At 44.1% G+C, this 22,740-nt stretch overlaps 1 protein-coding gene across 1 annotated transcript in view; it reads right to left on the reverse strand.

The window, feature by feature from the left end:
* Window positions 1-22,740, reverse strand: part of csmd2 (CUB and Sushi multiple domains 2) — a 242,171-nt gene that overhangs the window by 210,619 nt on the left and 8,812 nt on the right. Inside the window, 3 exon segments of the mRNA XM_060042704.1 lie at window positions 1,393-1,435; window positions 1,437-1,506; window positions 15,773-15,989. Coding sequence (XP_059898687.1) covers window positions 1,393-1,435; window positions 1,437-1,506; window positions 15,773-15,989 — 330 coding nt within the window.

Genomic DNA, 22,740 nt, shown 5'->3' on the forward strand with positions numbered 1-22,740 from the left:
GAGCCAGGGGTGGCATGGTAATTACATGGCACTGATTTCCCCGTGGTGCTCAACAGGCAAAAGAGCTGTTGGCAAATTCTTTCTGCTGGTGCCGATATTCACGTAGCACCAGACTGGGTATATGTGTACGTGTAAGGAATTGTGCATGCATAAATATATGTGATAGAGTTAATTTAGTGGAGCAGAGAGCGTGAAGTGTCTTGCATTATATTTTAATATAATATTTTGTTTTGCTGTTATGTTCATGTGTTATGCTGTTAGAGAATAACTAAAGTCTCCATTTTGTTCTTATACATGAAATAAACAAGTTTGGGACGTATTTATAGGCTTTCATTTACTTTATTTCTAAGAAGAAAAAACAGGAAGATGCCCCAAATTGTCCCTCAGCGGACCGACAGAAGAAAATGTATTTTGTACATTTCTTTGCAGTCTTCCTTTGATCGCAATCTGGCAAGCCATTACAAGCCTCCTGAGTCACTATGTGATATCACTCGTGATGACCAATATCATCCATCCATCTCAATCTCCAGACAGAACAACTCTTTGCAAGTAATTAGCTTAATTAGACATCTCCCTGTGCCCTCCATTCTCCTCTCTTTCTCCTGTCCTCTCCCTCCCCGTCTATCTCCCCAACTGTCTCTCTGTTTCCCTGTCTATCTATGTCTCTGTCTTTCTCTGGGCAGAGGGACAGCAAAACAGGGGAACGACAGAGGCAGACGGAGTACAGTGATTCATTAGCATCACCCTAGGTCATAAAGCAAAGTCCTTATCAGCCGACGGACCACACCCTCCCCACTCTCCATATTAGCTCTGGTGGTAAAGAGACACAGCAACAAAAACAGAGCACCAACTTAGGACCGAGCCAAGCAAGGCACCAAGTCTACGACCAAAGAACTTAAGCTAAACTGTGTTTGTCACAAGCCAAGCCTAGCATGCCTAGCATCCAAACGAGAGGAAAGTTAGATTGGAGTTTTGGGACTCACTGAAGGCGAGCTGTGACACCTCTCTGTGCTGCATCACTTTGAAAGCAGGCTATTACCAATAAGCTAAATCCAAAATGACAGACACAAGCCGCAGCTTCTGAGACGCTCTCTGTGGCCAAAGCTTTGGCATGACACCACCCTCCAAAATCATGAATTATTTTCTCATTCGGATAAGGAGAATGGTCACAACGTGTAAAACCGCCTGGACAGTTCCAGAGGTGACTCGTGGCTTACCGCAAGAGTGCGGCAGGCAGCGCTAAATATGGTAATGCAATTAGTCCCCATGAATACACGCAGTGGGTTGTAAACCTTCCCAGTGATAAGGTTGGCCGTGGGCACTCTGTTGCTGGAGGTTCATAGGAGAAAGAGAGAGAAATAGCAGCTGACACGCATTGAGGAGTGACCTTACCTTCGTAGGCAGCTTTGAAGCCCTGGCCACTGACAGCGTAGTCCTGAGAGGAGCCACAGGGTGAGCCTGGAGCCCGTACTCACGATGGGCGAGGGCAACTGGAAGCCTGTTAACCTGGAGGGGGAGAGAAAGGTAGAGAGAGAGCGAAAGAGAGAGAGAGAGAAAGAGAGAAAGAGAGAGGACAGAGACAGAGAGACAGAGAGAGACAGAGAGAGAGACAGACAGAGAGAGAGAGAGAGAGGTAGACAGAGCGAGAGAGAGTGAAAGGTAGAGAGCGAGAGAGAGTGAAAGGGTAGAGAGCGAGAGCAAGAGCGAGAGAGAGAGAGAAAAAGGTAGAGAGAGCGAGAGAGAGAGAGACAGGTAGAGAGAGCGAGAGAGAGAGATGAGCGAGAGAGAGAGAGCGAGAGAGATGACATACAGAGTTAGTGGATAGAGATTGAATCAGTTGCGTGCAAGGTCAAGTAAAAACATAAATGAAAAAGTAACAACCCACTTTGAATTGAGCAAGTTGCTGTTCAAAAGCGTTTAGGCCTTTGAATCTTTTGAATAGGCAATGTGCATAATCGTCAATTCACATTATAGATTATCCATCTCTTTTGCATGAAAGATGTATGAAAAGAGAAAATGACTCAAAACTCATTAGCTTTTTTCATGATCAAAGGGAGAGATAACGAAGCAACATTAGCGAATACTAAACCATCCCAGCAAACTCTGGCTGATGAAAGGAAATCTTTAGGAAAGAAATACCCCCCCAAAAAAATATAGACATAACTTTCTTATTTAAGATAATTGGCAATGGCGGCGAATTGAACTGGTAAACCGGTCTGCTCTTGTAAAGATCTGTCCCTGGCACTTCATCATGCACCACACCATCCAATCTCTTCCCCTTGAAAGATGTTCTTCATCCGAGCATAATAGTCATTCAGAGAGCTGCTCGCTGTAATCGATTTCAGCGGATTTCAATCTGAGAATCATACATTCTAATGCACTTGTTATTTCATCGCTCATACAGTATGGTTGGCAAATCAAGCCTTGCAACCCACATTTTCTTTATGTTTGACTCGCACTCAAACCCATTTTTAAACTTTAAAACTTTACAACAAACCTACTTTTCATGTCGCCTGTCCATTTGCACTCTACCTCAATTTGACTCCCTGCAATCTCTTAAAGTTCTGACTTTAATTGGCGCCTGTGTGCCCCGCACTGAGTAATTCACTTAATCTCTTAACACTTCCCTTGGTGTGTGGGGGGGCAGGAGAGGTGAAACAGGGAGCGCCAAACGCACCGGAGAGAGATAAATTGGACAAAAAATTTAACACAAGTATGCATGATTTCACTCTTCTCTGTGACACTGTCAAGGCGGGGAAATCTACTAAATGACGGTACACCGTGTTCATGCAAATGGACACTCCACTGGCCACAAATTGATTTGGATGGCAGCCATCTTGTTTCAGGCAAGATTAGCCACAGAGGAGGTGAATGTGGACGAAGGGCGGGAATTGTCCTAGGGACTGGCTTAACCGACAGAGAGAGAGAGAGAGAGAGAGCGAGAGAGCGAGAGATTTTGCTGAGTAATTATGCTACCATTTCGCATAAGCGCCTCCATTTTCTGTCTGTCTTTTTAAGGTAAAAAAAATAACAAATTAAACAATTGGAATTTAGCCAATTATTTCATAATGAGAAATTAATGTTTGAATGTTCTTACTTATTACTGAATTGTATTTTATAATACTGTTTTGCAATCAGCATTCTCGTTCTGTACTTATAATTGCCCAAGTAGGGAATACTTGGAGCTATAAATTGGTTTGAGAATGTTTAAAGGACGTTAGAAAACATGAACCCTATGGAAACTGTGAAAAAGTCCCTAAATATGTCTCCTTATAACAAAGTAATCGTTGTTGTTGATAGTCAAAGTGTTGGTATACGTTTTTTTTCAGTTATATAAACTCTTCTGAAAGCTCATAGTAAGTGCAAGCAAGTATGTAAGCCAAGGACAATGTTCTCAAATTAAATAAAAAAACAAGCACCGAAGGGTGGACTTTGAATGTAAGTAACTATAGAATGTCTCCTCATTAGTATACGATTATATAATAATCAGAGAGAGTAATGTATGTGTCCTAATGTAGTGAGAATGTTGCCAAGCAAGCAACAGGCAGGTTCTGGCAACAGGTAGAACCTGACACACTATCCAGAAAATCCAATTAAGGTCTCTGTGTTTTCTTATGTACAAATAGGATGTAATGCTGAATTGTGCAAAACAACATGCAGGGGAAACAATCATTAAAAAAAGAAGTCACAAACAACAAGCCAACGCTTGTTTCACACCAAATTCACAGGGTAAAAAACGCAAATGGTGTTAGTGTTAAAATGGGCTGTGGCCATCCCGAGACGTGACACCCCCATGGAACAAACACCGGCCCAGGATTCGCTGCTTCTTCATACAAACATATAAAAAGATGCAAAACAGCCGGTACCACCAACAGGGGTCTGTGTTGATCAGATGCAAGACAGCCAGTACAACCAGCAAGGGTCTGTGTTGAGCAAGTGCAAGACAGCCAGTAGAACCCGCAATGGGTTTATCTTGAGCAGGTGCAAGACAGCCAGTACAACCAGCAAGGGTCTATGTTAAGATGCAAGACAGCCAGTGCAATCGGCAAGGGTTTATCTTGAGCAAGTGCAAGACAGCCAGTACAACGGTAAGGCTATGTGCTGAGCAGGTGTTTCAAGCGGCTGGTAATTCCAAGGCTGGAGATGAGCAAAACGGGAGAAGACACAAAGGAGGGGGTGCATGCACAAACAGCAGGACGACTGCGGATGAACCACCGGCAGCAGTGCCATTCTGCAGGGCGGAGTGCCATGAAGCTATATCAGCCAGTAAGGAGTGGTGCACTATATGTGCAAGGCAAGCGTGGATATCAGTGTGCATGAGTGTGTGTGTGCATGAGTGTGTGCGTGTTGGAGCGCTGGGAGCGGAGATCTATTAAGAGGGGCTTTCCACCTGACTGACCCCAGCATCATCTCTCCATGAAAAACCTCTGCTTCCAATTATCTCTCTGCTACCCATGGGAAGGTGAGAGAGAGAGAGAGAGAGAGGAGAGAGAGAGAGAGAGAGAGAGAGAGAGAGAGAGAGAGAGGAGAGAGGAGAGAGAGAGAGAGAGAGAGAGAGAGAGAGAGGATGAAGGGGATGTGTGTATGTGTGTATGGGGGAGTGTGGGGGAGGGGTTGATGATGGCTGGAGATGAGCAGTGAGTCAGGAGGAGGGTTTTTACCTGATCATTTAGCAGCCTGGGTGTTCAAGTAATCATGATCACACACACACACACACACACACACACACACACACACAACACCACACACACACACACACACACACACACACACACACACACACACACACACACACACACACACACACACACACACACACACACACACACACACACAAATCAGGTTTGTGTGGAGAATAACGAAAGCATGGATGAGTTGAATAGAAGACCTGTGCTTGCATGAATATTTTTTGTGCCAATGTGTGAGTTTGTGTCACTTTATGATGTTCATCCGCAAAAAGAACTCATGTTTACAGGACGTGAACACGGCAGAAGACTAAATGCGCTGATTTGTTTTCCTTTAATCACATTCCCGCTGCAGCATGTGTGGGCACGCTAGTGCCTGTGTTTGTGTGTGCGTGTGTCTTTGGCATGTGGAGTTGCTGACCAAGCTGATATATATATTCCACTACGGGGTAGAGCTGAAAAAAAAAAAGAAAAGAAAAAGGATGCAGCAGCAAGATTTTGATGAGTGAGTAGAGGCGATGTATTAGCCAATAAATGATGGGAGGTGAGAGACGAGGAAGATAAAAAAGAAGAGTGTGTGTCACATGCTGTGTGTGCGTTTGTTTGTGTATATGCTTTTGTGTGTGTGTGTGTGAGAGTGTGTGTGTGTGAAGTGAATATATGTGTGCATGTGTGTGTATCGTATGAATATATGTAGGTGTGTGTGTGTGTGTTTTGTATATATGTGCATGTATGTGTATGTGTGTGTGTTTGTGTTTGTTTTGTGTGCATATATGTGCAAGCCTTGTGTGTGCATATGTGAGCGTGTGTATGTGTGTGTGTCAGCGTGTGTGGGCGTGTGTGTGCACGTGTGGGCATGCGTGCATCCGTGTATGCATGTGGTGTGAGTGTATGTGTGAGCATGTGTGTGACCATAGACCACCCGTACAGAGCGTATGTCCTCGGGGCTCATTCGTCATAAAGGGTGTGCGGTTGTAACTCCTCAGTGGTCAAGGCCACCCGCCTGCTTCCCGCGCACCGAGCCGTGCGCTCCCTTGCTCACTGTCCACCCATCACTCTAAACGGTGACTAAACCCCCACCCTGATCACATAGCAGCTGCGAGGTGTGTGTGTGTGAGAGAGCGTTTGTGAGTTTGTGTGTGTGTGTGTGTGTGTGAGAGCGTTTGTGTGTGTGTGAGAGCGTGTGTGTGTGTGTGTGTGTGTGTGTGTGTGTGTGTGTGTGTGTGTGTGGTGTGTGTGTCTCATCCTAGCTCTTCCCCCGACCCCACCCACATGCCAGAGATGGAGAGAGAGAGAGAGAAACGACAGCTCCTCCCCTGCGAGCAAAGGTTAAAATCACACCGCATCCTCACGCCAGTGATTGGATTCCTGCCGCTAATCGGAGGACCTCTCAGGAGCAATCAGACACTGGCTGGCAGCCTGGCCGCTCTCGCCCCACCCAGCTAACGCGGCGTGACACCCCAGAAAACAAGGCCATGATGGGGCCCGGAGACAGCGAGTGCAGGGACCGAGTAGTTATATATAAAACACAAAGCTAATTACACCACGGATGCTCAACCCACAACTACAAATGGGATATCTTTGTGTGTATGTGTGTATGCGTTTGATTCGTTATTAGAAGTAGTTTCAGTTGTAATTTCACGGATCATAAAAGAGAAAGCAAAAAGCACAAATATAATATTCATGCCCTCAATTACAGATATCTGTCCGGCTTGCTTTCTTCCGCCAATGTCGTGGTTGTATTATCTGTCGTCGTGACGTTTTTTGCCATTTTGAAAAGAAGGGAGTTGTTGTTATTCCACTGATAGCATGACTGGTGACTCCCACGTCTCTGCTGGTCCTCTTGAACACGAGATGACACTAGTTTGCCAAAACAAAAGAAAAAAGCACCCATTGGTCGAATCTGGCGCTGCCCTTCATAGGTGTGAGGCAGTGCTCAGTCTGACCGAACACGTATAATCAGCCACCCCCCTGTGGCCGGAATTAGTTAACACCATTTATATGCCATAAATATAGCATCTTACCTTAGCTTATCCCTAGCTTAGTGCATTTTATATCTTATCTTACTTTATTACAGCTTGTCGTAGTTTAGCTTGGCTTATCCTATATCGTGTCATCTTATCCTCACCGAATATCACTTCCTAAATTATCTTTGAAAGCATCTTACATATTTTCTCTAACCTTTGCGATTAGATAAAGGCAAAAGACACCATACGTCATCATAACCGATGTGATCTTATCGTATCTCCTCTCCTCTTAAACACATAACTTTGGTATCAGGACAGTAAGTAACCAGTACCAGGCAGTGCGTCATAGGCCAGGGCGTTGTGTTCATTAATTTCACCACCACGGCGTCTCTTTGGCTGCAATGCTGTGTTGACTTTACTTAACCACAGAGGAAACACAAAAGTGCTGACTGCAAATGATAATCAACTATCGTCGCCCAGCCACGAACCATGAAGTCATTATCAGACCCGCTCCCTAGATGTAGAGAGAGAGAAAGAGAAAGAGAAAGAGAGAGAGAGAGAGAGAGCGATATATGTGCCAGTGGATGGGGGTAAATGCTAATTTGTGTGTGCGTGTGCATGTGTTTGCGTGTTTATACATGTGTGTGCGTTTGTATGCATTTGTGCGAGAGTACACGTGTCTATATACGATGCCCTTCTAGCTTATCTGCTGACTGATCCCTGATGCTAGTGGGCAACATTGTGTGTCGCTCAATAAGGTGATGGAATTGCTCACATGCAACCTACACAATCTGAAAAGCTGTCACTAATTTCACTTGATGCTGAAATGTGCGTGCGTGCTTGTGTGAGTGTGTGTCGAAAACTTTTTGGTTTTCAACATCTCGCAAGCAAAGTGCTAGCATGAAACGGTGGTAGGGCAGGACATACTAGACAACAGCCATTGAAAAGGAAGATCCATGTTAATGACAGTGCTGTGTTGTTGACAGACGTCAGCTCTGCTCAATCAAGGGCAATAAAATAAAAATGCTGGGGTGATTAGCGTGTGTGTGATGTGCATAATAGCTAAACTCATCACCAGCCAGAGTGTGCGTGTGTGTGTGTGTGTGTTTAAGTGTGTTTGTGTGTGTGTGTGCGACTACCATTTGGAAGTTATAAACAAAATATAGTCTCAGCAGCATGGACACAAATGATACTCTCTATGGTCATCCATTACAGTGAATTATACAGTTATTGTCTATACGCGGTTCATAAAAGGTCACTCTGGCTCACTCACTCACACATACACACACTAACTACCTAAATAGCTTCCACTGCAGTAGCAACCATTCAGGAAGTGAGGTACACAGTTAGCTTTGTCTCCGGTCAATTAATTTAACAGTCGCAATTTTATTTCCCTGATGTTATATCTGCATCTATGCAGCACCCTGGCACTCTCTAAATAAACCATCTCTGTAAGCCCTGCAGGCACTGAATGTGATGACCACTTCCATACAAGGTGTTATTTATGAGACAGGATAAACTGTATACTTAAGTAAACTCAAAGTGGCTATCTTAAAGATCTCCTTTTGGTTGTTTTTGGTGGCACCTATGGAAAAAAATATATATATAAGCCGCTACAATCACAAGTGATTTGAAGAGCTATTCTGTTGTGGTAGCTCTGCCAAACCCTTCCTGGCGGAACGACCACTGCTGGATGATGGAAAACGCATCACTAACTGCGATGGTGATTTGAATGCGGAAAAGTCGTCACAGACACTTGGTTCTTAATACTCATAATGCTGCAAAGGCAATGACTTATAGCAGTTGGCAACATGCACCTTACCCCATCGTGTTACCTAATTCAGAGATGGATAGCGACTTAAAATGCATTTATTTCTCTTTGGACATCTTCCAAGATTATGATTTAAAATATTCTCCCAGTGCTCTCGAATTCAGAGAAAGACCGTTCAAAACGACAACCAATGTCCACGTTAACAACATATTTGCCAGTGTTGAGAGGAGCATGGGAGGACCCTCACTGCAAAAGGGAGGGCAAGCGTTTGGGAGAAGCTAAGGAGCAGCTGGGGTACACTGTCCAATTTATTTTCGAAAGGGAAAGCATGGGCCGAGCATACACCGTGTTCTCTTCAAGCTAGGCTAAGTTCCCTTTCACGTCATGAAATGTTAATGCAACCTTTAGCTAAAAAATTATATTAACAACGCACTTATGCATCAAATACGCACATGCACACCAAAAACATTATGCATCCTTGTTAATTGCAAGAAGTGTGCGGCTATTAAAGGAACGATAGACGATGCAAGACTATTAAAAAGAAAGAGTGTCAACAACAGAAAGACAAAATGTCAAATGGGAAAAGAAAGTGAGCTAAAGGGAGACAAATGGAGGATGGGAGGAACGGAGAGAGAGAGAGTGGTTGAAAAGATCAGATGACGAATGGGAACATTCATTATGATTGGAAAAAATCCGAAAGGAACTCCCTCAGAAAATAAGTAGATGCTGACCGCTGCTGAGGACCCCCCTCTCTCTCTCTCTCTCTCTCTCTCTCTCTCTCTCTCTCTCTCTCTCTCTCTCTCTCTCTCTCTCTCTCTCTCTCTCTCTCTCTCTCTCTCTCTCTCTCTCTCTCTCTCTCTCTCTCTCTCTCTCTCTCTCTCTCTCTCTCTCTCTCTCTCTCTCTCTCTCTCTCTCCCTCTCCCTCTCCCTCTCCAAGTGCCGTGGTGTAAGAATCATTTCCCCACTCTAATAAACTTCAACATGTGTCCACTCAAATACCAGAACATCCATTCAGACCCATCAACCCGTCGTCTCTTCACAAATGATCCAACTGACGAAACCTCTCTATATACAGACACTTCATCACGTCACAGCTCATCAGCAGTGCATCATAACAACACACTCCCATCACATCCCAAGACCAGGGAGATCTGAAGTGGCCCACTAATGAAGCTGCAGCCCAAAGTCACAAATAATATGAATATTGTATAATGTACATGGTTCTGTATTATCTATCCATATATATATTGGACATATATGGCGTGAAAGGAAACTTATCCTAGCTTGAAGAGAACACAGTGTATGCTCGGCCCATGCTTTCCCTTTCGAAAATAAATATTATATATCCTGCTCATTGAGTTATTCTTTACTCAGGTTTGCAATTAATATTATTGTCGGCGGCAAATAATTTTGGACAAAATCATTTAATTTCCAACGAATGCCTTCAATTTCAATTTCATGCATTGAGAAGAAAATGAGTGCCATCGCGGGGATTGCATTTTTTTTTAATAGCTAGGGTTCAAATTATAATGGGAAAAAGCCACGGGTGCAACTAGTTCACATCAACAGGTGCCTAATTAGAAGGCCGGTAAAACCGTGCTAGTTTAATGGACACACTGTGTGTGAGTATGAATGTATTGGGTTTGTTTATGTTTGTGTGTGTCTGTGGGAATCCCGATCCCTTAGAAGAAACATTCAATGACATCAGCGTTAAAAGGGTATAGAGGATTTCAGGGACAGCCAGTTGGCCTATAAGTGCACACATTCAGTTTTACAGTTGAAGGTCTCCCCTCACAAGCATATGTGGAAATACACGGCCACGTGTGCGGGTGTGTGTGTGTGTGTGCTGAAGCTAAGCTTCCACATGCAAAGTGCGGAACAGACATGTGACGACTTTGGATAGAGTAATCTGGGCAGAGTATCCTGTGGTGATGGATGGATGTCTGAGGCCTTCATCTACAGAGATATATATCACCATGGGGACGTCATTCGGGAGTTGAACGCTGTTGTGTGCAATTCTCGTGCTAGTTTCGAGCTGTCACTGCTACCGCTGTATGTAAGATGCACTCATTGATTGACAGGAACAAACACCAACACATACCCACACACACACACAAAACACACACATGGGAGGGTGAAAGGGACTGACTTATGTTTCTCTTGTTGCTCTAAACGTGGTATTGTCTATATTTTGACAAAGGTGAAGGCCTTCAGATACTAGACCAGAACAATATCGAAAAGAAGGACTAGCAATCCCACTCTCATTGTCTTCCTATTCCAGTGCTTTCTCACACACACACACACACACACACACACACACACACACACACACACACACACACACACACACACACACACACACACACACACACACACACACACACACACACACACACACACACACACACACACACACACACGCGCCTGCATATTTGTGTAAGCACACACTTTGTAAGCTGTGGAAGACCTTGCCAGGGATAGGGCAAACAGGCTAACTACCCGCTTGCTATACAAGCATGAACTGTGACTCTGCACACATAAACTATGTCCCTACTTCTACTGATCCATCTCTATTGTATCTCGTTCTCTCCATGCCTTTCACATTATTTCCGACATCGTCTTAAACACACACAGACACACAGACACCCAGAAGACAGACACACAGACAGTCAAGACTCACTATCGATCATTCAGACACGTACACAACCAGACCACTAGTACACCACTCTCTCATATGCAAACATAACTTACTCTCTCTCTCTCTCTCTCTTAGACACACATTTCCTCTCTCTTTCTCCCCCTCGCTCAGACCCACTATCTCAAGAAGCAGTGTGAAACCCCTCACTGAGTGCCGTGTTCCTGCCCACTCCCAACATCCATGCTTCACCGCGCACTATTTAGGTCCTGCTCTGCCCCGGGCACAAAATCTGTCCCTGTCAACCACTTATCCAAACTCTTCCCCCTCACCCCATGCTCTGGCCCGCCCCCCGACCCAGTCGGCCCCGCCCCAAGCCCCCTGTCTACTGTTTACTGCCAGGCTGCTGCATCATCTACACCCCCACACACACACACCCCCACACACACACACACACACACACACACACGCGCCTGGCAGAAGAAGTATTGTGGGGGTATATGCACACGTGCACGTGCAAGGACACATTCACAATCGCACATGCACACACACACACACACACACACACAAGCATGTGCACATGCACAGACACACACATGCACACACACACTGACCCACCCACGCACACCCACTTGCATGTGAACACATACACACACAACCACATGGCTGTAGCTGACAAACAACCACAGGAGAAATAGATTTTCATGCAAGCAACGAGCATCATACAATACCAAAGCATTAACACAGTCTGTAAGCCTATGACATGTTTGGGGACACACATTGAACCTGGTTCATTCCTTGGGATGGAAAAATGTGCAAGAAAAAAGAAATAGTTACATAATCTTCGATGTCAACTCGAGATTAAAAGGAAAAATCTCAACACTTGCTTCTGGCATACAATCATACATAAAAGATTGATACGATTCGGCAAACAGGGCACGGGAGAGAAGCACAAAATGGAGATCGTTCCAGAAAGAGATAAGATATTAAAATTGGGGGGGGGAAGGAAATGGGAGCCAAGGAGAATTTGGAGGTGGAAGAGCGAGAGAGATGGAGAGAAAATTACTGTTGACACGGAAACGGGGGCGGGGGGGGAGAGAGCACAGTGATCACATGGATATCTTTCTTGTAGGTAATTGTGTAGGATTGTATGTATCTGTGTGTGTGTGTATGTATCTCTCTGTGTGTGTGTGTGTGTGTGTGTGTGTGTGTGTGTGTGTGTGTGTGTGTGTGTGTGTGTGTGTGTGTGTGTGTGTGTGTGTGTGTGTGTGTGTGTGTGTGTGTGTGTGTGTGTGTGTGTGTGTGTGTGTGAGTTTTAGCTTCCATTTCCATGCTCATCGAGTCATAAAACAGAAGTCTAATATTTAACAGCGTTTCTCAGGTGGAGCAGCCTTCACATACAGGTGGAGAGGGAAATTAAATTCCCAATACACGCAGGAAAACAAACCGCAGGAACGCCTGACTCGCTCCCATGTAGCGAAACCTTGAAACTCGTATCCCCCTCTACCCATTCAGGTCCACTGTTTCCGTTTCTTAATCCCTGCACAATTCTTTCTCTCTCTCTCTCTGCCTCTACATGCCTCCCTTCCACCATCTCTCACCCACTCTCTCCCTGCCGCCTTTCTCTCCCTCTTTGTCTCTCCATCCGTTAATATCTTTCATATCTCATCTGTCGCTACCTCACCCTTTCTCTCTCTCCTTCTGCACCTCTTTCTCTCTCCCCTTCCCTCTCTGTATTTCCATCTATCCAAGCCATATCATACTATCTCCATCTATATCTTCTTATCTCATCCAGCTCTCCCTATCTTCTCTTCCTATCTCTCTCTCTCAAGCTATCTATTCATCCACTTTCTTTTTTTTCTCTCCGTCCGTCCCACCGGAACATCTCTACCGAAGGGAAGCCAGAGGGTGTGAATACGGAGAAGCGCGATGGAGAGGCACGGCCGGTAAATACAGGAGATCCGATTCCCTTTTTGATCCCCCCTCTCTCTGCGTGTTAGACGAGGTGTTTGGGACCGATGCAGAGTCAGTAACAAAAGCCCTTCTGGGAATATTTCTATCAGCTTGCCTCTCTGTCGTGCCGGTCCACCGTGAGAATCTGAATTGTGTTGGCCAACTTTAAAGTCAGCCCGGCCCACAGCGAGACAGGGCGAGAGTGTGTGTGTGTGTATGTACATCCGATCAGACATTTTGTGTTACCATAAAGGTGAGCCTGAAGGGAGATAAATACTGACAATGCTACGGTAATGAAGCGCATTCAATCAGGGCTAATGTGCCTTTATAGAAGTCTATTGCTTGCATTAAGGTGTTTTACAATTAAATCAGAGTCTAATGCCGCGATGAGAGCAAACAACCTAAAATGCCAAATAGTATCGTTTTTGTAATTGCTTCCATTCATTCCCCAAAATGAAAAATATTACCAGGTGCCTCCAAACCTTTTAACATTTAAAATAGAAGGTCTACTGCCCTAGGATTGACAATTGCATTAACACCATGACTATTCTTCTAACACTACCCTCAGCACACATCACCTAATAACACTATGATTAGTGTTTTAAAATTACCCTTATCCTATCATCTATAGTACTATAATCACTTTGACTAGCCTGGTAACACTACCTTAACGTATCATCACAGGCATTAATAACACTATGCCTAGCCTGTTAACACCACCCATAGCCTATCATCTCTAGCATAATTAACAACTGCCAGTTACCCATAGACTTTGGTCGCATTGTAAAGACTAGCATAAACCAATAAGCATTATTAAACTAGCAGTTTGGCATTGTTAGCAGTCATAACAATGCCAAAACAGTTGCCATTGTTATGAAACATCTGTACTAGGATATGCCAGCCTAAACACATTAGAAATGTACTATACAGTTGTGCCGAAAACCTTTCATGAATAGAAACATTGTGTTTTAATTGTGTGTACAAATCTGCCACCCCAACAGACACAACGGTCCTTTTGGTCATTTCATTGTGTATATGATAGAAAAAAACTTTTGACTGCCTGCTTATTATGAACATGACGGTTATTATAGCGTTTCTGAACACAAAGTGACAGCTGTACTGCCCCACTGATTCCCAGCACTGATACAATGTATTGACAGCAATGTGTTTGTCATGATCTGTTTGGAAGCAACATTCAATTATGCGTGAACTCATTTTCTGCCAGTGAATTTTGACAATTTTTGGAATTTGAGGAGGTGTAAGAATCGCACAAATTGACAAAACAAGCTTGAGTTTTGATGAATGCGTCCAGGCAATTGAGGAAAATCAGCAATTATTTAGAAATTTAACATTTGATTGATGCTACACAAATAATTCACCCTGTATTCATTTGTTTCCATGCATCAATGTCATTTCCTGTACATTTCTAAGAAAGAAACATGTTTAGAGCACTAGTTAAATGCCCTTGAGGGAAATACATAAACATTCAACCAATCACAGTCGATCTACCGTTAAACTCGGGCTTTCACGTTCTGGTCAGTTGGTCGATATGCTCTTGTTCAATCAAATTCCTGCTGGGGTTACTTTCGTAAAGGAAAAAACTTCTTAATCCATTATTTGAGGGCAGGATGGACATATGTAGACCGATGTATTTTATTTTTAAGTGATGGGCTATATTGTGTCAGAAAATAACGTTAATTATGAATACAAATAATATTCAAGGCTTTGTAGTTTCTTTTACAATAATCATATGGTTTAATAGCCTCAGAGTTTTAAGACAAGAGGCAAAACCACCCCGGTTTTCACAACTTTGAATTGGTCCAATTTAAGGATGACTTCTAGTCTACGTACTGAACATTTACTCTATTAACTCAACTAATTTACACCATGTCGAATAAGTTGTTTGGTACAAATTTGGTAAAAATTACAACCAAAAAGTGTGTTGGCATTCTAAAAACGTTTCCTCCTCTTCGTGGTGTTTCTACATGGCACTGCCCAGGCGGCGCTCCGGGGCTCGTATGGTGTGACCCGCCTTGAGGCTCTGCCCTTACCGAGGCGACCTCGGACCAAGAGTGGATCCGAGACCCACTGAGTCACTCCAAACAGCACTCACGTTTTATATATTCAGCCAACCAGGTAGAGTAGAGTGAACCGCTGTCATTTAGATAATTTAGAGAAAACAGGCATAATCTATGGTCCATGGAGTTCGCTGAATTACAGGAGACCATATGATTTTATTTGGTAGACTACAGCCCTACATTTAACATTATACTTTGATATTATATTTTTTGAAAACATGAACAAACAAATATTGCTCCATGTAATTCAAGTTTTACGAAAAAAAAAACAGAAAAAAAAAAACATGTTGCATCGAATGTACTGCTTTGCATGCAAACAGACTAAAACAACTTACATTTCAGCCCAAAGCATAATCTATAGTGGTACACACTTGAGTATCTGACTATGTAGTTATTCCACGGACGTTGTTATCCAAAACAAACTTCACATACATGTTGGAAACCCCTTACGAAGGTGTTGGTATGGTTTGGCATCTTACTCAAGAAAACACACTAAACCCTACCTTAACCAAAAACTACGGTCAAACCCCCCCAATATTCACCACAGTGTCCTCTACTGAACGCAACAACACACACGACCAGGTTCTACCTCTACATAGCTACAAAGTACCTATACCCAACCAGTACACCTTTGGAGAAAAAACATTAAAGTAGCAACCAACAGAAGCCGTGCAGGTGCCTACCGCGTGCGGAGGTTCCCGGGGCTGGGGGGGCCGTCGTACACAGACAGGAGGTCAAAGTCCTCCTCCAGGGCGAACCCCTGGAACACCAGCTGGATGCGGTTGTGCTCCGCCGCCACGATCACCCACGTGCAGTTGGCGTAGTTGGGGTAGCCATACGGATAGCCGGGGCTCTCTATCGTCCCGTTGGGTTGGTGTAGCGTGTAACTGCAGTTCTGACCTGTGGGGGGCAAAGAGAAGCAAGACCTGAGTGGGTGACTTTGTGTGTGTGAGTGAGGGTTCATGGTTGGTTAGTTGTGATTAGGTGAGTGAATGAAGTGTGGTTCCAAGTCTGACTGTAAAACAGTTTGCTCTACGCACACACGTACGCACGCAGGCACAAACACGCACACACAAACTTAGTGTCTGATCAGTGCATACGGATACATAAACAGATACAACCAGCGGCGCACAATCACACACACAGACACACACACACACACACTTTCACACCCTCCATTGACACACATACAAATGGCAGAAGTTATTAGAGCAGTTCAAGCTGTGGACGGTCCTCCGCTGTCATTCCCCCCACCCCTTGCACCTTCCTCACACCACTTATTCACTCATGGAGGCCCCTTTTTACACATCTGCACTAATTACCCACATCAACATGAAGCCAAAGAGAGGGTTCAGCATGGGGAGAGAGCAAGAGAGAGACACAGAGAGAGAGACAGACACAGAGAGAGAGAGAGAGAGACCGAGAGAGAGAGCTATTATGGGTTACTAGTATTATCGGATATTAATGCTATTTGATTGCTTATTCCCATGAAGGGCCCTTGTATGCCTGTGGCATACGCACGCACACACACACCAAAACACAAGTACACCACACACACATAGATGATGATAGACACACACACGGTAGCACACATTTTACATTAATCGCCCCACTCATTTTGCATTCTAGTCAGGGGTGAATCGTAAAAAGGAGTGCACTCACTCTGCGATTTTTAATAACTGTGTGTGGGACAATCCATCAGCAGGGAGGGGGAGGGGGAGGGGAGAGAGACCATCTCGAGGGAAAATGACTCACTTTTGCCGGATTGGTGCCCAGTCTTAGACTTCTAATCAATGATTAAGATTCTGTCCTATTCAATCCATGAAGAGATGTGATATGCGACTCCACTTAGATATTGTGCAGTAAAGAGTGGCGCATTAATGGGTGTGGGTGTGTGCGTGTGCATGCACACATGTATATATATGTCTACGTTTGTGCGCATGTGTGTGAGTGAGTGTGTCCGTTGTGTATATGTGTTAATCTCAGTCCTGGTTGTGTGCCTCCACTGATAGAGCACCACATTAAGAATAAACATTACATGAACATGAAAACAGCCAGGGTTAGGAGATCGGTTCCCACTGGGTCTCACCGTGCTGAGCTCTATGTATGCAGAGCAATGTGCTGTACAATGCTTTAACCAAATGGAACACATTATAATATATATATTAGTTTGCCATTGGAGATAGTGATCTATTTTGATCGCTCAACCCAAACAGTAACACACAAACACACACATACACATAAATGTCAGCGTTATCAAATTCATTGTTCCATTATATCTGTCCCATCATAGACCTGCACACACACTCACACACATTTCAGCCTACATCTGTCAGTGGGTTCACCATCACATTAATCCGAATCGATGGAACAGAATATATAGTGGGAGGAAACATGATCAGTGTTTCCCACAGACCAAGGACCAATGTGTGGTGCGGGGGGGGTAGTATCATATATATATACGCCTCAATCGGTTCGGAATAGAATTCAATGCAGAATAGAATAGGTGGTGTAGTCCGCTATAAATACTTATTCCGATTAGTTTGGGGTTTAACTTGGAGCAGCTGCAGTAGTTCGCAATTGGTCCACTCCGTCTGTACTTTAATGCACACCGAACCTTACCGCTGTCAAGGAAATTGGATTTATTGCCTGATTCACGTCTTTGTTATTATCACTCCGTAGTAGTTTCAGTAGTCCGGTAACTTAACAACCCCAGCGTGTCCGGTTGCTAAGCGACGGGTGACATCGGTGGGTTCATGTGTTAGCATCGTCGTTCTCGCTCCGTGTGTGTGTGTGTGTGTGTGTGTGTGTGTGTGTGTGTGTGTGTGTGTGTGTGTGTGTGTGTGTGTGTGTGTGTGTGTGTGTGTGTGAATGACAGGGAGAACGAGTGCTATGCAGAGATGAATGGACAGAACGATTTTTAGATTTCCAAATCGCGTTATTAAAAAAATATCTAAAAAAATAATAATAATGATAATTAATAAAAAAAAAAAAAAAAAAAAAGACAGAATCAATTCGTGGCGCTCGATGTTGATTCTGTGGCGCCGCGCCACACAATGGTCTATGTATGGGAAACACTGATGATGAAACTGTGTAAGGGTCTGTTTAAGGGTTGTACATTATTATGTGAGGGGAGTGAACTAAAAATAACAGGAGAACAGGGCACGGGATCCCAAACATAAAAACTAAAAGTGATGATAGAAGTGTTGCTAGAGAATAAGAAAATGAGCGGAAAAACACGGACAGAACACATGCTATTTATGTAAGTGTGGTCTATTTCTTTCTTACCAACCCCCCCCCTCTTCCATTTCTGTGTGCTTGCTACAGCCATGGGCCTGAATCACAATGCCGCCTGATTAAAATGTAATTAGGTGCATATAATTGGAGGACATCTGTTAACTGCATAACCCACAATAGATGAAAAAAGCAAAACACACAAACAATGCAACAAGCAGCGAGTCAATATGTTGTTGTTTTTCGGGTGTGTGCCCCTGAATATAATGTCAGGGATGAACATTTGCAAGGCAATGAGCAACAGAGTCTGGATGCGAAGTAGATCCTGTGCCTTTGAGAGAGGATTTGTTTATTTTCGTCTACTGAAAGCAAATCAAAATGTGAATTTCGCGAAAATTACCGTTGCCAGCAAAAAGAAAATATCATTTAAAAAACGAATTACAAAAACAGCGTGTTTTGTGTAATAACTAAGAAGAAAAAAACGTATCCCGAGCCTTACAGTTTGCCAAACAACCGGCTCTTTGTCGTCTTTCTCTGAAGATCCACACACATGGATGTCTCTATCCACAGCTCAGAGTCCTTCCTGTTTTGCAAATTCCTTGAAAGATTGCCTTGTTCTTTCCAATCTCTGAGGGATTTTCCAGGCAATCAGGCAGTGAGCCGAGAACGTAATTCACAAAAATGAAGAAAGCAAATTAGGGGATGCTTGGGGCAATGTTCACCAGCTCGATTTTGAAAGAGACAAAATAAACACTATATTATTAAAGGACTGGGTGGAACATGGGGCTTGTTATGTTGGTTTTCTTACTCTTACACAGGAAAAATAGCACTAAGACAGCGAGATCAAAGTAGTGTCTGGTCAGGATGGTGAATGGCAATCAATGGAGAGCCTATTGAAGGCATTATAGGAGAAGGTTATGAAATCCACATTCCTCAGACATGAATGTGAAAATGAACACATTTCCTGGGCTGCCTACGGTACATCTGCACTGAGCCCTTTATAGTCATTCATGCAAACGCCTTCCATTGTGTGTGAGAACAGCTGATCATCAGCCATTTTAGTCTCTGTACCCACAATTACCTCCTTGTCCAATTTGTTCTGAGAAAAGCCAAGGATAAAGGAAAGTAAATGATTGCATTATAATTGATTTATGCAAATTGACCAATGAACGCCCTCAAAAGTGTGCGTGATTGTGTGTGTGGCCGGATGCTTGAGGAGAGGGGGTGCTGTTTAAGCAAGGTCAATACTAATATCCAGGTGAAATCTCCATGACCGACTCTCTGTGGACAGAGGCCCGGTCAATAATCTTCTCATCAGCCCAGGCAATACAGAGGCCTCCATTAAACAAATGCCAATCAGTGGTCTTCACGGCAGCCAGATGGCCCAGCCTGGTAAGAAGCTGAAGCCGATTGAGGCTGCGTGTCTCTACGTACATTCCAGGTGTATGAGTTGTGAAGAATACCTTGTGTGGCTGTGGGGGGCACGAGGCACTTTAACAGTTATATGACTGCTAGACTACGGGTGTTCCGCTCCAAGTCAAAATAGTCTGGTTTAAGTTCACCATCAATCACCTTAAAGGTTAGCAATCTTGACCATAGGCATAACTCGCTACCTGGTTCTCATTTTATATATGTTAATTCAGCAAGTCACACTACATAAAAGCTCCGCTCATTTAATTTAATTAAAATTAAAATTGCATTTTATGATAAACATTTGCCTACTGGTCTTAAATGTATGGTTTTTTTGTGTGCTGTGCCAACCAGAGATAGAGTTTTGTGAAGCTCTTGCATCGGTGCCAAATGACCAAATCCTAAAATCAATACTGGGACACACACATTTCAGTCCAATACAATTAATGCTGCACTGTCTTTAGAGTTTTTTTGGCTGGATTCACCAACATTGTTTCCAAGAATAAAAAAATAAATAAAATGAGACAAATACACGTCAACTTTCACTCAAAATACATCCTCTGGGGTATTTAGGATACCTTCAAAACACGATTATAGTCTTTTTTTATTGGATTTAGGGTAAGTTCACAGAGGAGACTTTAGTCCAAGTGATTACTTAGCAGTTATTGGACACTCGGGACATAAAAGGAGACGAAAAGGAGGATAGAGCCGACCCGTGGAAGATTTGAATTCCCAGGATCCCATATCACAGATTAAGAAGAGTTACGGTAAGGTCAAACCCACAAGTACACAACCTCTGTTTGCAGACTGGTCTTCATTAACAAATAGGTCCCTAGGACTCAAGTCTTAAGTTTGACATATCTGGACCATAACTTACCTCTCTCCCCCTGCCCCCCGTCCTGCGTGTGCATTATGAAATTAGCTGCCGGGAGTCCATGCCCTATTTCGGGGCCCCTGGGTGTAAATCTGAAGGGGTTGGGCCCATCCTGTAGCCGACACCGGTGACCCCCTATAAAGACCTCGTAAAGAGAGACTGCGGGCTGTGCTGTCGCTGGCCACTGCCTGGCAAGTTCATTGCAAAGTGGAAGAGGGTCACTTTAATATATTTTTATCCGTCTAGTATGCATCAGGTAAATAAAGGCTTCCAAAAATAGAACGGGAGCTACAAAAAAACAAAAAAACAAAAGGTGACACAGCACATAAGAGAGTGAGGACATGCTCAAGGGGTGACTTTCTCCGTGTTTCATCACGGAAGACAGTACACTGGAGATCTAGCCCTGCTGCCCACTGCTTCTCAGCCCCCAGATCCAAGTGCAAACTGGTCCCAGTAGAGGGATAGCGAGGTAACCTTGGTGTGTGTCTGTGATCCTGCATGTGTATCTGTTTGAGTGGATGCTTGGGTGGTGTGTGTGTGTGTGTGTGTGTGTGTGTGTGTGTGTGTGTGTGTGTGTGTGTGTGTGTGTGTGTGTGTGTGTGTGTGTGTGTGTGTGTGTGTGTGTGTGTGTGTGTTTCTGTGGTATGTGTGACTGTGTGCTTGTGGTATGTGTTTGTGTGCTTGTGGTATGTGTTTGTGTGCTTGTGTGGAATGTGTCTGTGTGTGAGTGTCTGTGTGTCTGTGTGTGCGTGTGTGCGTGTGTGCGTGTGTGCGTGTGTGTGTGTGCGTGTGTGTGACTGTGTTTCTTTGGTATGTGTGTGACTGTGTGGTATGTGGTATGTGGTTTGTATGCATGTGCAAGTGCGTGTGCGTGTGTTTATGTGAAAGTGTAATTGTGCGTATGTGTGTGAGTGTGTGTGTGTATTCGGCTATGTTTGCCTGGCCAGACTACTTGCTCTGTGGCAGGGATGCATTGCTGCAGCAGAGGGACAGTGATACACTGATGGATAGTCGCTAGCCGTATCCATTCTCCAGGGGGAGGAGGAGCCAGAAGGAACCATAGAGGAAGAACGGTAAAAAAACGATGATGAAATGGACTGCTGATACTTTTGCCATGTGATAAGATTGATGTATAAAAAAATTAATGAGGTACAGCTTTACATGTATCACAAGGGCTACAAAGACACAATTGGGTGTTATCATACTTGGAAAATGGAATAGAAAGAAAAAGGAAATAAGAAAGAGTGTGTGTGTGTGTGTGTGTGTGTGTGTGTGTGTGTGTGTGTGTGTGTGTGTTTGTGTGATAAGTGAGAGGATTCCTATAGTCTGCCCCTCACTGCTCTTCCGACTGAGGTCACACACATCCTGTGTGACATTCACAGCAAGAGAGTGCTAAATCTGCACTCGCAAATCCTTGAGGTCTATTTGGAGGGAAGCAGCTGTGTGTGTGTGTGTGTGTGTGTGTGTGTGTGTGTGTGTGTGTGTGTGTGTGTGTGTGTGTGTGTGTGTGTGTGTGTGTGTGTGTGTGTGTGTGTGTGTGTGTGTGGTAGGTGTGTGGGGTAGGTGTGTGAAGTAGCCTGTACAGCTGTGTTTGTGTGGGTGCCTGAATGGAGGCACACACACAAACAAGATTGTGTGTGTGTGCCTCAATGTGTACCTGTAGCCTGTCGGAATATGTGTGTGCGTTTGAATGAGTGCATTTGCACGTGCTTGTGTATGTTAGTATGTGCATCAGAGTATGCCTGAATGTTTACACTGTTTAAGTGTGTGTGTGTGTGTTTTATCCTTCTTTTGTGGGCATGGAATGATCCCTGTGTGTGTCGTTGCGTGTGTGTGTGTGTGTAGTGTATCTTCTGTGTAGTATAGGTGCATTCCAGCCCACCTACCTGGGGCACCTTGACTGAAAAACCCACCAAGGACCCCAGATTGCTGCTCATTCCTACACATGCTACCATACCGCACGCAGACGAGACATTGCACATGGATTAGGGTGACTTCACAGGTGCTCTCGATTGGATGGGAGAAGCAGAGAGTTATTTCTCCCCCTCACAATATCCCAACAGCTCCACAGTGTACACAATAGCCAATGTTCGCTCCCTCTCTTTTTTCCAACCTCTTTCTTACTCTCTCTCT

The sequence above is a fragment of the Gadus macrocephalus genome, chromosome 22, assembly GCF_031168955.1.
Source record: "Gadus macrocephalus chromosome 22, ASM3116895v1".
NCBI classification, from domain to species: domain Eukaryota; kingdom Metazoa; phylum Chordata; class Actinopteri; order Gadiformes; family Gadidae; genus Gadus; species Gadus macrocephalus.